At 48.3% G+C, this 16322-nt stretch overlaps 1 protein-coding gene across 1 annotated transcript; it reads right to left on the bottom strand.

The window, feature by feature from the left end:
- Positions 1 to 2538: 2538 nt before the first annotated feature.
- Positions 2539 to 14172, bottom strand: LOC119181872 (excitatory amino acid transporter). Its single transcript, XM_075876007.1, has 10 exons — positions 14134 to 14172; positions 12871 to 12960; positions 12352 to 12507; positions 10991 to 11125; positions 9052 to 9341; positions 8172 to 8214; positions 7364 to 7445; positions 6092 to 6462; positions 3420 to 3744; positions 2539 to 2861 (listed from the first exon to the last, which is right to left on the bottom strand). Exons 1-10 carry the CDS (start codon positions 14170 to 14172, stop codon positions 2539 to 2541), a joined length of 1854 nt encoding a protein of 617 aa, XP_075732122.1.
- Between the last annotated feature and the right edge of the window lie 2150 nt (positions 14173 to 16322).

The following is a 16322-nucleotide window of genomic DNA, read 5'->3' as shown; positions in this document are numbered from 1 at the left end:
TACCATTACGGTGCCTACTATGATGCCTGAGCCCATTTTTAAGCATGAAAAACCTACTAGTCCAATACCTCACTTGACTTTTTATTAGGAACTTTTTGGGTCGAGTTAGCCTACGCTTTTTTTTTTACTTGCTTGAACCCCGCAGTATAGAAAGGCAGCTTTCAGAGAAACGCTACCGTCACAGTTTTCAAACGTTCAGGTGGGCCACTTAACATAGGCTACAATGCATTTGAAAGCTAATAGTTTTTGCCAGACTACGAACGTGCGACTGACAATCGGTGGACAACTGTGCGTAAACTACTCTTACACGCATGGAAGCAGTGATGCCCCGCTTAACGTACGACAAAGATCGACTATTGTGGCATCTTGATGGCGATTGCGTAGAAGGAGCTTGTTTTCAACTTCAGGCTTGGAGATTCAGTATCGCTACTTCAACGTCTACAGAGGCCGCCTAGTTGAAGTGTTTTGTACATACCTGTTGAAATTTTGTTGAAATATGTCCCGGTTTTGTTAACGCATTCACATGCGAACGGACTGGGAAAGTTCTGACGATAGCTGATATGTGGCCTTCCTGATTGGCTCTGGCAACGTGCCCTTGCTCGCTGTCTTAGCTGGTCGTGGAGGCCATGGCCGACTTCGATAGTTTTTTTTTTTGTACATTCACTGCGTGCATCTTTCGTAAGGTGCAGTTAATGCTCAAGAAATGATGTGATTCGTATCGTGATGTGCTTGCAGCTTGCGTGCGGTGTAAGACGTTAGCACAATGACTTGTTGTATGCCTGTTGAACACTCCAGAGACTACGTTTTGCTCGTTACGAAATCACTAGTTATTGTAAAAAAATTGACTTAAGCACCTGTATGAAACAGTGACATTAGTTTCCCCGACTATACTGTCGGGTTATTTCAAAAGCTACCATCGCATGTTTGCACTTGCGCTCAATATTGTATAATGTTGTTTCCAGTTGGTGCGCATCACTATAATTCATATTTCACTGAGAATGATTTGCATATATCGGCGTATTAACATTTCTCATGGAAAAGTTTATCAAAGTTTCATGCGAATTTTCGCGAAATAATTTCCTAAACAGCCTCTCATACCGCAGGCGCACCGCTGCGCCTTGGAAGATGCTATGTGCCAAATTCACAATGTGTGGTCTGATAACTTATGTCACGTGTTGTTTGAAAATCATCAATCCGTGTATATGCTTCATTCTTCGCAATACAATAAATACTTCTATATTAACCTCGCAGCCTGAATTTGCGCGGGAGGTGTGTGTATCAATCTCCCACTCCGAATGTATTCGTGTGACACGTCAGTCACCCTTTTGTATGTTATTGCATGTGTTTGTATCTTGGCGTGTATGTATATGTAAACATGCAAATTTTAAAAATGAAAAAAAAATGACTTGCCTCTCCGGCCCACCCACCTGGTTACGCCATTGTTACCTAAGAAGAAGGTCAGTTAAGACAGCTGGATTTTCGTGCCAAGGACTTCATCCTTAGTAGATCACATAAGTTGGTCACGTTCACGTGTTGGTCTTCATAAAGTCGAACGTTTACGGTTGATGTTTATTTTTCTTCTACTATGAAAATTGGAGCGGGAGAAGACTACAAAACCTCACAAAGGGCTTCCGTTCCCGTTGGCATTCGTGACTGCGGTGTACACATAGTACGGGTCACTTCATATCAAATGAATTTGACAATCTGAATGAATAGTACGGGTCACTTCGTATCAAATGAATTTGACAACTCTGACAATAACGCAAGGTAGATTAACTATGAATCGGCCAAATGCGATTTCATGAGGAAGGGAAACAACACAATGGTAAACATGAATGATATTTAATTATTCAATTACAAACAGTTCATTCTCTCTGTCACTGAGAAACACCAAAAAATGGCAGTGGCTTAGCTCAGCTATGCCAGGATATACGTAGCGTTATCAAAGGTTCAGCTCATCATTCTTAGCTTTCCAGAGTGTCTAGAATTAGCTTGATTATCATGCTTACTGCTGCTGCAATGATACACGTATATTTATTTTGCCGGGCAACTACTTCGGGATCCGATGAGTTAAGCTTCTCCGGTCTACTGCACCGTTGAGCAGCATTTGCACTCTCCTTCTCCATGGCTATACCACAGTGGCAAACGCCAGTCAGAGGCGCTATCAAGCGGCTCCAGCGCAGTGTCAGATGGCGACTGTACAGGGAAGGAGCGCGCGTCGGCGTCCATATGTCTACCAAGGCTATGACGGCACTCCTCTGGAAAGCGCACACCGGCGGCGGCGAGTCGCGCGCGGCCGCGGCCGAGTGCGAGGGAGGTGCCGGCTCCGGTGCGTGACACCACTGATCGTCTGCGCAGCGCATCGAATTGCGCGCACACCGGCGGCGAGCCGCGCGCGGCGGCGGCGGAGTATCATTGCGCATGCGCAGACCAGTGCCACACAAAATTGGCTCAGCGAGGCCAGTGTAGCTAACGCTACAAAAAAGCCTACTTACAACGGCGAAACCACTCCTCTACGCGTCTTGTATTTAAGCGTACTCAACTCTTTCCATCAAGAGGCTTCGGGGGCTCGCGTTCACTTATACGCGTTGGTTCCTGCGCGGGAAGGGCCAACACCGGGACGTCCCTGTCTGGCTGTAGGCTCACGATGGAGCCGAACCCGCGCCTGAGGCTGTGCGATCGGGTGGACTCCTGGCGAGTTTGCAGCATATACCGCTGCAGGACGGCGGCGGCCACACAGTCGCTCAGCAAATCCACCGTGCTCGCGGCGCGCTGCAGGAGCCAGTGCACGACGGCCATGTAGCCCATGTTGTCGGGTGATAGACCCACCAATGTCAGCAGCAGGGCAGCGCGCGCGGGACCTGCAGAAACGACCACAATGGAGAGGAAAAAAAGAATAAGAGGGATCCGCTCAGAATCTCCCCTGAGAGTTGTCTGAGCAACACGTAAGCGCATTGTTTTACCACAGGAAAGTGTACAGTCGCGGCAACAACCGCCAGCCCCTGATGCCGCTCCTGGCAAGGCGGCCGCAGAATCGCAGTGTGTCTTTCGCTGCCACGGACCATGAGTGATTTATGAACAATCCATTTGACTTGGCCTGCACGGTAACCGCTGCGGCTGCGAAATTCAGCATCCGCTATCTCTAGCTGTTAGGTCAATTACTTCAGCTAACATAAGGGGTATAATCTGACGGTCGCCGATGTTTGTCGTTCGATATGTTACACTAAGCGTCAACGTGGGTGCATCCACGACAACGACTTGTCCAACAGCAATTCATGTTGTACGAATCGTACTAAAGTCGAATATAGCTGTAACCACTTTCATGAACACATTGTTTGACACTTGTGTTAAGACCTATTCTCATTAAAGAGGGGGCGTCTCCGATGAGCTTACACTGGTACGCGGCATCGGGCACTCACCGCGGAAGCTAGGCATGAGCCCGTACTCGCCGATGGTGGCGATGCAGCAAGATGCGAGCAGCACGACCAGCGAGCTGACCGTGAGGCTCTCTCCCTGTAGCTGCGCCGCGAACAGCACGGATACCATGGTGTACAGGGCGGTGCCGTCGTGGTTGATGACCGCGCTCAGCGGCACGATGAGACGCACTGAGTCCGGATGCAGGCCGACCTTCTTCTCCAGGATGGCCATAGCTGCCGGGCTGCCCACCATGCTCGAGCGGGAGCCGAAGGCGATGGCCAGCGGGTGCAGAAGGCTCAGGAAGAAGAGACCCGCATCACGACGCACCTGTGGCCAGTGTTTGGACTTGACCATTGGAATGATGATGATGATGATGATGATGATGAGGAGGAGGAGGAGGAGGAGGAGGAGGAGGATTGAGTGATTGGAAAGAGAAGGAGTGGTAGGGAGGTCAACGAGTCCAGCATAACCAGTTTGCTACCCTACACGTGCGAACGTGATGGGGAAGTTTGAAAGAAAGAGAGGAAAGAGACAAAGATGGCACATCACACAGCACATGCGCGAGCACCTAGTCGGTAAGAGTCCAGGTAATCAGTAAGAGTCTAATTATTAAAGCAGTAATAGAAGTTATAATTACAGTAATAATGAAGAGGCAATCATAGAGAGTCCTAATTTCAACTCTCACCACGCTGCGTAGCATTTCAGTGAACAAATATCGTTTTACCAGGATGACATGATATGAAATCATTAGCGGTTCATACAGCCAACAAATTTATTTTATTCACGTATGAACTTCTTTATAGCACTGTATATATTCTTTTGCCAGCGTGCCAGCGCGGAATCCCCAAATGATAACGGTACAGTGGAAGGACCTGGCTAAGATCTCACGCTTCCAAGTTTGCAGATGAAGTTGTCTCGAATTATGCTGATGGTATAGTAAGTGATTATAAATGTGGACTGCATAAGCGAAAATTGACGTTTTGGTGAAACATACTTAACGATGTGTTTCCCGTTATTAGGAAACTTCACTTTCCAGGATATGTGTGCGCGTCTAAGAAATCTCGCTACAATTTGACTCGATCGGTCCTATCACACCTTTTCTTTGTTTTTAGGTATCATAATATTTATTCTTACTGTCAGACCATGTTGGTTCGTGCTAACGTGCACGGGGTCCACAGTTGGCAATCACGGCTATTTTCGAAATTGTCGTTAGCAAGAACGCTTGAAAGTGAGCGTTTCCACATGAGTTTGGGCGGAAGGCCTTATACTGCGATATAACTGCCTAAACAAGCGCGAATAGCCTGGATATGCTGACGACGCACCGGTGCTACAACAAGCTCAATAGGGAGTTTTAGAATACCGTTTGCAAGCGCTGCGGGCGTTGCGGGCTTAGCGGGCGCCTTATGAGTTTTAGAATAGCGTTTGCCCTGCTGCGATCCGCAACGCACGATTGCAGCGACACCGTAGCCCCGAAACCAGCGCTTGCGGGCCACATGCGGGCCGCCATTACCGCACGCAATTTCGGAATTTTTTGCATGCGGTCCGCGAACGCAGACTCGCGTTACGACGCATGCGCAGTGGCAGCTACCGTACCGCAAGGGCTCGCGGTGCGCTATTCTAAAACTCCCTAATAACGCTTAAGGAGCTCAGGAGCAGCCATATAAGCTCCCTATAGCCGCTACGGTGGGTCAACTTAGATTAGGCATCAGTAGAGTAGTCGTAATTTTTTTTCAGAGGGGGTTCACGGTTCCAACCATACTTTATCGACGTTAGAGTGTGCGTTTGTGAGTGTACCTGTATTTACACACATGCGAAGTGGAAAAATGGCTGGAGAAAGGAAATCTGAACCCCCGAACACCCTTGCTGGCTACGCTATAGTGATACGCATCTACTATAATTATTACTACTACTACTACTACTACAAATAATAATAATAATAATAATAATAATAATAATAATAATAATAATAATAATTATTATTATTATTATTATTATTATTATTATTATTATTATTATTATTATTATTATTATTATTATTATTATTATTATTATTATTATTATTATTTCAAGGGTTCGACGTGCCGTAACAGTGATATGATTGTGAGGCATGCCGTAGTGGGCGGCTATGAATAATTTCAACGAGCTGTAATTCTTTAACGTGCCTTGAAATCACACATTACTCTGTAGGCACAATTTTTTATCGACAGGAAGAGAGAAAGGGTACAATTCGCATTTATGTATGCTGCGTGCAAAAAAAAAACACGTGCTAAACTGAAAATAATTTTGGGAGGGGGAAGGTGGGACGTGCCTTTTAGTTTCTTAACAAGTTTCCGCAAATGCACACCGGTTGCGATGCTCAGCTGTCGATACCAAAAACACACAAGTTCCATCCCGACCTTCGTGGCCCTTCAATCGAACCCACGTCTTTCAGGTGAGCAGCCGAACACCTCAACCACTGTACCATCGTGGCGGCTCGTTAAGCAAGTAAGGCATTCAATTATGTTGACGATTGTAGCGGGGTTTGTTTGCAGAGCAGAACGCAGAAGGCGAGGCAGTCATCAGCGTCCGGCCAAGTGCAGCAAGCACGAGCTTATGGCGATGCCCCTGAGGTGCCGATAAATGCCGCCGAGGCCCCCCTCTTCTTTACTACAATCACAAACAATACTTTGTTCACCTTAATCATGTAGAGGGCAGGAAGGAAGAGGAACGCGTGGACCCCGAGTCCCAGCAGCACCGTGAACGAGAACAGGCCCAGGTGCCACACGACCGTCGACAGATCCGAGACGCGCGACACGTCGACGGCGACGAGGACGCCCACGGCGACGGGCGAGAACCACAGCGTCTTCTCGGTCATGCGCAGGAACTTGGTGCTGAGCACGCGCGTCAGCCGCAGGACGTAGTGGGCGCCGCCTCCCGGTGCGGCAGAGTCGGCGCCCACTGCGGGCACGAACTGCGACAGGGCGAAGCCGAGGAGCGCGGAGAATCCCAGCAGGCCCAGGAAGTTCGTGTGAGCCAGCTTCTCGAGATGGTACTCCTCGCCCAGATCTGCAAGGGCGCCAAAAGTGAGAAAGGGAAAAAAGCATTTGTTGATATACAATTAACGAAGCACACCATCTCCCGCTAAAGGGGCCCATGTGTAGATGCGGAAGAGCGAGTGCCAACTCTGGCGCTGGCGTTGACGCTGGCACTCATTGCGGCCTTTAGCAAGAGAGAAACCTGCAGGAGGCGCACAGCACGCAGTGATGGACCCTGTTTTCTACTAAAACATGCCATTCGCTGCTAATGGGCAATCGCTGCTGATGGACATGTGCAGTAAGGCTGGTTACGCCGCACAGCTCGACTGAGCTGTGCGTCATTGAGCTCGACCATATGACGCTTACCATTAAAACAAACAAACAAAAGGCTAGCAGTCGTTTTGTGTTCTGCGTACGAATAGAAGCAACGAGCGAAGCTTCTTAGACATGGGACGCCAAAGACTTTGCGCCTGATCTCGCTGCTGGCTTTCATGAAGGCTTAGAAGCTCGGAAGCTCGGGATAGTTTGTAAGACATTACAAAACAACTTTAAAGCTGCAAAAAAGACAAGAATGGAAGAGAAAGAGTGCATACGAAAAGCGCTAACTTGAAACTGAAACTGAGAGACGCCTAAACGGGTCTACTTAGTGACGTCTTGTACGACGTCACTAGGACGGTAACTTGTGTCACGTGATGACGTCATAAATTTTCGCAAGTCGTGACATCATCGCTTGATGACGAATTTCGCGTCACTCTCGTTTACGCACCAGCGCCCGTTGCATACACGCACACGCTGTTTCGTGGTGCTCAACATATTTGGGCTCTCACTGTTTTACGACGGGATTTCATACAGTTCCGTTATTCTCGCAACGGTACCAAGCCTGACAAACCAACATAATGTTCTCAGGCATGATATATGTAAATGCAACTCGCCTATATTCACCGTCGAAGTCGGAAGGTCGTCGATGGAATGTGCGTGGTCACTGGCGCTGTGATCTGCCTCCACAGATTGTGTCTGTGGGAAATATAGAAAAAAAAAAATATGACCGATGTCTGTTTTCTCGCCGGAGCCAGCCTTCTCCGTATTTTTTTTTTTACGCCAATCAACGCTTTGCAAGTCTGGATTAGTTCTTCTGTCTCCGTCTGTGTGCGCTGTAACGTGCCTGTGGTGCAATACTGTGTAGCCCACCTGTCCACCACGGTGGAATAGTGGTGCTCAGCTGCTGACCCAAAAGTCGCCCACTTCAAGTCTCCCGACCCCGTTCTAGCACCACTACCCTTTCTGCATCTTTTTTTCTGCCGCACAGCTACAGAATGGAATGGCCTTCCCCGCAACATCATTTCTGTCTTTTGTCCATCACATTTTGCTCAAAGTGTATCATGTACCTGTCTCGTTAATAAATTGTGGCATAAGTTACCCAACCCACCCATCTCTGTACAACCCATGTAACACCCTCTTGAGGGGTCTTTAAGGTAATAAAGTGAAGAGAAGTGAAGTCGTGTTGTCGATGTCGGCCGCGGCGATCGTATTTCGATTGGGGCGAAATACTAAATGCTAATGTACTGTGCGATGTGAGTGCATGTTTAAGAACACCGGACGGTCTCGAAATTCTGGAGCTTTCCACAGCGGCGATCCTTATAGTCGTATCGCGGTTTTATGACGTTAAACCCCAGATATGATAATGTAATCCGCCAAGCCATCCTCGTGAATGATTACGTCGATGCGTGAAGATTAACTCACCATGAAGACAAACGCTTCGACGACGTTCTCTGGGATCACGTTCCTGCAGAAACGCGACGAAAGCAAAACAGAAAAGCTGTGAGGGGCAGCGTAGAGTTGTTCTACACTTAACAGGGCTAGTGAATCACACGTGGTGATCTGTACCGTCCTGCAACAATCTGGCGTCTATTTTGACGCATGCATTGCGTTATTACATTTGCATCGTATAGCCCCGATGAGTCTGTAAAACAGAATGCGTGAACCCGTGGAACAGCTGTTTGTTTTAACTTGCATTTTTACAGACTGTAGGAAAACTCAGTTCCCGCGTGAGCAATCTCTCCTTGAAGAATGGTAGTGGCATCACAAGGTAAAAGAGACAAAAGACCGGCGTAACCCAAACTGCTTATGGATCATTTGAGACTCCCCCCCCCCCATCTTTATTGTACTTTGAAGATGCGCACAGCGTGCAAAAAACACTGTCTTCCTCAAAGGGAAGCACATGGGCATACGTAGCGGCACTGGTGTTCACTTGTGTTTCCATTTGTATGTTTCTGTGTATGTTTCATTTGTGTGTGGAATTGTACGTCGTGTACTCATTATTGAAACCCCTTCCCATTTGTGTCTATTACCGTGAGTGTGCCGCGGCCCGCGAAGTGAACACCAAGCGCTGCTAGGAAAGCGCAATGGAGCGCGAGCATTATATACGAGTGCGCAGCTGTGGAGGAGAGATAAACGGGAGAGGAGAGACGAAGCGCGGGCAGCGCTATGCCACCTTTTCACGCTCACGCGAGAAGACAGGGGAGAGCAGGCGCATGAGCAGTGGGGGGAGCGGACGGTCGCCAAGGGACGGACACGGCCCCAAGCAATTGCTGCTTCGCACCTAAAAAAGTTCTCAGCATACCTGAATATGTCGAGCAGCGAGTCGGCCCTGAGGGTGGCGTTGAATCGCTTGTGTGTAGGCAGCTTCTTCGCCCCGACGCCAGGGCGCATGAGCAGCGCGGCGAACATGCCGCTAGTGGCGGACCACAGCGTGACAAGCGACACGTAGGCGACGGTGCGCAGTGCGAGACGAGCCCCCTCGGCCGTCGGCTGGCCGCCAAGCGTGCTCACTACGCTCGTGATGTACAGAGGAATGACCAGACACTGCAGCACCCGCACGAAGAGCTCGCCCGGAAGCCGCAGCAGGCTACGCTGTGAGCGTGAAACTTTGGATATTAGGGCAAACGCCTTATAAACCTCATTAATCGTCAAAATTGGCTTTCGACGTCCCGCGGTTTCGGCACAAACACGGGTGTTGCAAGAACCATCATCACGAGGGGACGTTGCAGATTACGTTACACAACGGGACGTTACAGTAAAGTGGTGTCCCATGACGACGTCGTAATATGACATCGTCACATAGGCCAAATGTGGACTGATTACGTAGGCAGTGCAAAATAAAATTAGGTGTACAAAGTTATGAATGCCTCCTATCCCTAAAGTAGCACGAAACCTCGTTGGATGCTGAAAGCTTTCGGAAAGAAGCGTGTTAGAATAAACATACTGACTGAGAAGCAACGGAAGATGGCTCTGACCTCTAAGTGGTCTCTGTGAAATGCAGGATATACGGTGTGAGTTTTCTGCACGAGACATGGGGCGGGAGACAATCCACAGCCTAATGTAGTTGGGGATTCTGCGGAAGTTTAAGTAAGGCCCCAGAATTTAATAAGGTAGATGCTGAACCAATGCCGAATTGACTGTGTGTCAGGTCGAAGAATTATACAACACCCGATGTGGCCTCCGCGATCAGGAGCTAATCGCGGAGGCCACGCTCCCGAGGAGGCGCAAAGGCACGAAATGACACTTGTTGGATTCTGAAGTCATATTTCAGTTTTTAGTGCATCGCCACTGAGACTATTGCCTTCAAGTGAAAGAGGCCCCTCTGATTTTTATTGTGCTTTTTTTCATTAATATTTCTATTCTAGTGCGCAAACGTTTGCTTAAAACCCCCCGATTTTTTTTTCGTCTTGCTTTCAAATCAAGAATTATATAATAGCACGCACGCCGTTAGTGATCTGGATGTACCGGTAACTCAGTTCTTTTCCACTCGTTTCGCAGTGTGAGAAAACCGGTCGTACGAAGGCGACGCTAGATGAAATAACCATTTATCATCACTTATCGTCCCTAAAAATTCTTTTTAGGGTATTAAAAGAAGGGATGAGATACAAGGGCATCAACAACACTATGGTGACTATTATGTCATGGTCAAGCGAAAGAAAAGATACAGTATACGTCTGAAGTCGGGAAGCGATACATGGAGGCAGTGAAACTGGTAGGACCAATGCTATTTATTACAAGAGAACAGTGCGAATGATAGGCACAGTGCACTTGTAGTAGATTAAGGCTCTACAAAAAAAAACATGAGATTATGTGCCTAAATTTTTTGGAATACCGTTCATTTTCAATATTCCCGGGTGGCGTATCTCAATAAGGATTCACTCGAAATACTAAGCTGCTCAGTCTGTACAGTTTCTCTTTCTCTTGTGCCACGGCCAGACTGGACTACCCCCTCCGCTCCCCCTTACGGCCTTTGCAGCGGCGGATGCGTTCGCCTGCCACCGCAGCACCATGGTAGAGCTGTTAGCTCACCATTCCAATAGCCTCTCAATCTGAGGGACCCAACGTGAGGTTGCGACGACCTCATGCGTCAAGCCAGAGAGCAATTCGCCAAGAAAATTTTGTTTCACTCTCGGCGAAGGAGGGAGTCGAGTACGGCCGTGCTTGTTCGGCCCGTTCTAAGTTAGCTCATACAAATGCCTCTAACAGTGGAGTGCTCTCTGACCGATGATGAGGACGCTCACCTGCAGCTCGGAAAGGTTCAACGGATTGAGAGCAGCCCCTATTGCGAAGCCCAGCACTAGTGAAAGCAGGACAAACAAGACGACCAGGTTGTTCATCACCACCTCGAGGATGTCGGGACGTTGCTCCATGTCCTGCTGTGTTGCGGAAAGGCGCTGACCGTAAGTTCAGTGAAACCCACGTAGGCATCAGTGAGTAGGCAGTGGGCGTCATATTCAAATTGCATGCAATAGCAGATCACGGATGAATGTTACTGCGAGGAGGACCAGTCTTAGTAAGAAGCTGAAAAAGGTTTCCAGGTAAGAAGAGACAAAATTACGCGCAGCTTCAACTGACGTCGTGAATGTTGATTTAACGGTGGTGCTGGCGGCATCAGCCGACACGCTCTAGACTAGCTAAGTCCTCTTCCCTCCTCAGTGACGTCTGGAATTACGGCAGGCTTGAAGGATGCGTTATCGGAAATGCCGATTGCAGCGCGCTCTTTAGTGTACTTAAGACGCGTTGCGAATCCATTCATTCATGCTCTCTCCAGTTTCCCGAGAGCGCCGACAAAGCAGCTCCGTCGTAGTGTGGTGACGTAGCCCTAGGACAGAAGGATATGAAGATGCCTTAGGGCTTTAGCTAGTCTAGAGGATGTTGCAATCAGCGCGACTCTCCTCCGCTTGCGCCTGAGCTCGACGCACCCTTTCTCCTCTCTCATCAGTACCGCCAGTGCTAAAGCGTGCGCTACCATTGGTAGACTTTTTTTCAACTGCGCAGCCAATCGCGCACTCCCACTCTGTTTTCCTCTCCATACCACCTACTCCGCTTCCGCCATAGCTTCGCCTTTGTTCCTTCTCTTTTCTACCCATCTTAACCCCCTCCACGTCGCTAACATTTTCCTACCAGGTTCAACTCGCCACAGAATACTTGCATGTTTGTAATAAACGGTTCGTAAAGCCTTTAGAGTACTGGCCATCACGCAGTGGATAGCATGCTCTGCATCTCTTGTCGTGGACCAGGAAGTCGTGGGTTCAATTACTGTTGACGTAACTTTTTTTTTTTCATCCGATTGGTTGCATTTTAGACGTCATTTCTGTGACGGAAATACGCCGCCTAAGTATTGGTCGACGTCGGCATAAAACATTTTCGTGTCAAAAGAAAAACACTTTTTTTTTCACCTTGCAGTTGTATTAGGCTAAATGGAACCCTGTGTTTTGTTTTCTACCTTTCTAGAAGTGCATGCCTGAAACTTTGCTATTGAGTTTTTTATCGTAAGTACTCGTTTCCTTTAGTAAATGCTACTCTTGTTTTTAGGATCTCTATACTTACCTAATTAATGTTGTTGCACATGCGCTTTTTGAATAAACCAATCTGTACTTACCTGCGAACTGTGACTGCGGACGCTTGTCTTGCGCCCTCGCTCGTGGCTCACGCTCTCCTTGGAGGCGACGGAGAAGCCGTCGTGACGCTTGAGGCGTCCGCTCGATGGACCTGCCGTCGACTGCAGGCGCTGGGAACGCCTGGTGCTGCTGGTGGACTGCGCATAGCGTCGTTAAAGCCTCGCTACATAATGCATAGATACGTAATTCTAAAGACCCTACTTCTTACGCGTCGCTGATGATGTGATGCTATGCACACAAAAAAAAGCAGGCGTTTCCCACACTTCGCTAGGACGATACGGTGCTGCCTCGTATACCAGTGGCTCTGCGTTTCTGAGATTACTGCCAGATGACATCTATATATCCCGCAGCGCCTCCAGACAGGAGACGTTAGATGACAGTTCAACGAAGCATGCGACCAGTTTTTTTCACTTCGTTACTTTGCTAATCACCTCCCAGAAGACGTGCACATACATCATTCCTCATAAGACGTTGATGAGCACAAGCACGTCACAACGCACCGCAAACTTCTCCGTCGACTTGAGGTTGCCCCGTTCCAGTCTTTTGGGTGCCGGGCCCACCTGCGCCTGCTGGGCCGTGGCCGCTGCCTCCTGCAAGCGACAATCCACGCGCTTGTCAGTTCTCGGCGTCCCGTAGTTTGTGGCCACAAATGCGAAGTGTGTTAATTAGAAGCGCAACGTGGACGTCAGCTTTAGTTCTGTCAAGCTCAACATGACTCGAGCGCCTTGAGTGCGAGCATTTGACAGCAACCTCTACCCATTTCACAGCCAATGCTCACTGTAGACATCGTGAATTTCACGCTACACCATTCAGCAGTCATTGCATTAATGGCGGCGCAGCGATGACGTACAAGTAAGGAAGCCCAGGAGAGTTGGTACAACAGGCGGTCAAAATTTCCAGGCCTCCACAACGGCATTTTTTTTGTGCCCCGCCGCGGTGGTCTAGTGGCTAAGGTACTCGGCTGCTGACCCGCAGGTCGCGGGTTCGAATCCCGGCTGCGGCGGCTGCATTTCCGATGGAGGCGGAAATGTTGTAGGCCCGTGTGTTCAGATTTGGGTGCACGTTAAAGAACCCCAGGTGGTCAAAATTTCCGGAGCACTCCACTACGGCGTCTCTCATAATCATATGGTGGTTTTGGGACGTTAAACCCCACATATCAATCAATCAAATCCACAACGGCATTTTTCATAATCCTATAACATCATGTATAATATCCATAATCCTATATAGTTTTGGGTCGTAAAACCCCAACCATTATCGTTACTATAACATGATGATAGTACGGAGCGCCTAAAGGTCACGAGGTGCTCCATATCACCATCATCGACATCACTGGGCATTATGCAAGTGGTGGATCCGTCGACTCTTGTTGCTCTCGATATGATTCCGATGCAGCCTGATAACCACTGTGAACAGATAACCTAATAAAGGCCTCAACAACATTAGATGTTCATATTATTAGATCACAAGCCTTGTCCACAACTATAATAATTGCATGCACGTGTTCCATTCGTTAATAAAGGCAAGAATTTGTCCCATGTCGGCGCTGCATTTTTTTTTCGCTCTCCTGTTCCTGTTATGAACCGCAACCCTACACGTGGGACCCTAGATAAAGGGCCATTTTGTTGCCGACCATGATTACACGCATTAGAACCGCTTTCACATGCGATATTTTCAGTCGAAATGAAGCCAAGCGTTAGGTGATAGCCGAAAGATTATCGCCAGCGCAGTGATTATACGAGTTCGTATGATAAAAATGGTACCTCGGTCACGGTCAGTTCTTTTGGGGCGTCCATGTTCATTGTCGTTCCCGAAGCAAGTCTCGACATGCGTCAGACGTTTGGCGAAAGAATGATGATGCGATTACGATAGACTACACTACGACGATGATGATCGTTAGGTAGGTGAAGACGACGCATTCTCGAAGCATCTCTTTGTTATGGTGATTTAATACTAAGCATAATAATGTAATTGTTTGGTTTAACGTCCCAAAACCACCATATGATTATGAGAAACGCCGTTGTGGAGGACTCCGAAAATTTCGACCAGCTGGTGCTCTTCAACGTGCTCCATGATTCGAAAAATTCACGTAACCATTTCTTTGCCATCACCCCGAGTGGGTATGAGCCATGGTTGAGGCACCATCATCAGCAGCAGCATGCATCGGGGGCCCGCAAATATGATCGTGTAGACGAGATGGTCGACTAACTCGTGCGAATACCCCTTAATGGTCCATTTTCACAATTTTTGGTTAGTTTTGATATCCTATTTACAAAAATAAAATGTGACTATTCCCTTTCCCTGTCTCGTTCTTACCATATATAATTTTGCGTAAACAAATATTATTTTTCTTTTGTCTTCCCTGATATAATCTCATGATACACTATTTATAAATAAACTAACAAATAAATAAATTACAGAGAACAAAGTGCTCGTGCTATGTATATTGTGACATCGTCGTGATGTTAATAGATTATGCGCACTTTTAACCGGCCTATAGTCGCGATGGCTGATTAAAAGTGGAGCTGGTGACATTGACCTTAGCTTGCCCATTGCCGAAGGTTCCAGAACGAATGCGAGACCCTGTTCTTCCGGGATGGTCATCTGCCGCTCCTCCTCTCCACAGCACGTGTTTCTCTCCTGCCTTAGCTTCGCCTCTGCTCTTCTCCGCTCAACCCATGCCACCTAGAAAAATAATTCAGGCCTGCTCACTACTCCGGGAAAACTGTAGGTGTAACCTTAGGAGGCAAGAAGAGAGCAGAGTGGATTAGGGAATAGACCGGGGTTAAGGATATCATAGTTGAAATCAAGAAGAGGAAATGGACATGGGCCGGGCATGTAGCGCGTAAACAGGATAACCGCTGGTCATTATAAGCAACTAACTGGATTCTCAGAGAAGGCAAGCGGGTTAAGGGGAGACAAAAGGTCAGGTGGGCAGATGAGATTAAGAAGTTTGCGAGCATAAATTGGCAGCAGCAAGCACAGGACCGAGTTAACTGGCGGGACATGGGAGAGGCCTTTGTTCTGCTGTGGACGTAGTCAGGCTGATGATGATGATGACTGCTCTAGGCGTAGCCTCTGACGTCACCCTGTTTTAACCCTCGTCTCCTGCCGAGTTGACGTGCACTTGCACGCTCCCGCCGTTCGAGATGGGAGGATTGCTAAGCCTGATGAAGCCTGTCATGGTGTGCTGGTGCAACGCCTCCTTTATTTATTTCAATGCCACTGCAAACGTGCGCTTCTCAACGGCAGCCGTCGATGCGCCTTAGTTCAGGGAATGGTCGCGATGCGACGCTACATGACGGGTAGCGCTGCTTGCGTCACACGTGCTTCCGAGCGCTTTCACCCGGAGATGCGACAGACGTGTTTCTCCACTCCAATATCATACGTCGATCTGCAGACTCGTTCTTTCGTGCTCTTTTGTAGCTCGAATCAACGCCGTCGCCGCATCATAGTGCAGTGCATACAGTGGCGATGCAGTGACGGTTCCCCATTGGCTGCTGGCGTAGTGCCACGAACGGCGACACGCTATCTCAAAACAACGTATCTTTTACAGAGCCAGCGTGACCGCCGATATTGCGAACACGAGGAACGCAAGGCGCCTCTACACAGCTGTACAAAAAAATTAATTCATGTGATTTCCGTCGTGAGGCACTGACTCAGGAGCTCTCTCCCCCATGTCACGCACACGCCAAGGCTAGGCGATGGGCGAGAGCAGGGAAATGGCTAAAGGAGAGGGTGGTAAATGGCTGAATCGGGTGCATTTGAATGTCATTTGTGTTTTTTTTTTTGCGGTGGCATGAATATGACCTTGTTTTTCTTTATTTTTGAAGGGCTGCGTTTGGTGATGTGATGTGCTTCGTTCACTGAATGTTCGCGTAGTGTACGTGCACCTGCAAACCTTCCAACTGAGAACTGCTGCGGGCCCAAATGGTCGCCGCTATTTACAATG

This window comes from Rhipicephalus microplus, chromosome 10 (genome assembly GCF_043290135.1).
Source record: "Rhipicephalus microplus isolate Deutch F79 chromosome 10, USDA_Rmic, whole genome shotgun sequence".
Taxonomy (NCBI): domain Eukaryota; kingdom Metazoa; phylum Arthropoda; class Arachnida; order Ixodida; family Ixodidae; genus Rhipicephalus; species Rhipicephalus microplus.
The sequence above is the reverse complement of the archived record's forward strand: the minus strand, read 5'-3'. Positions and strand labels throughout refer to the sequence as shown.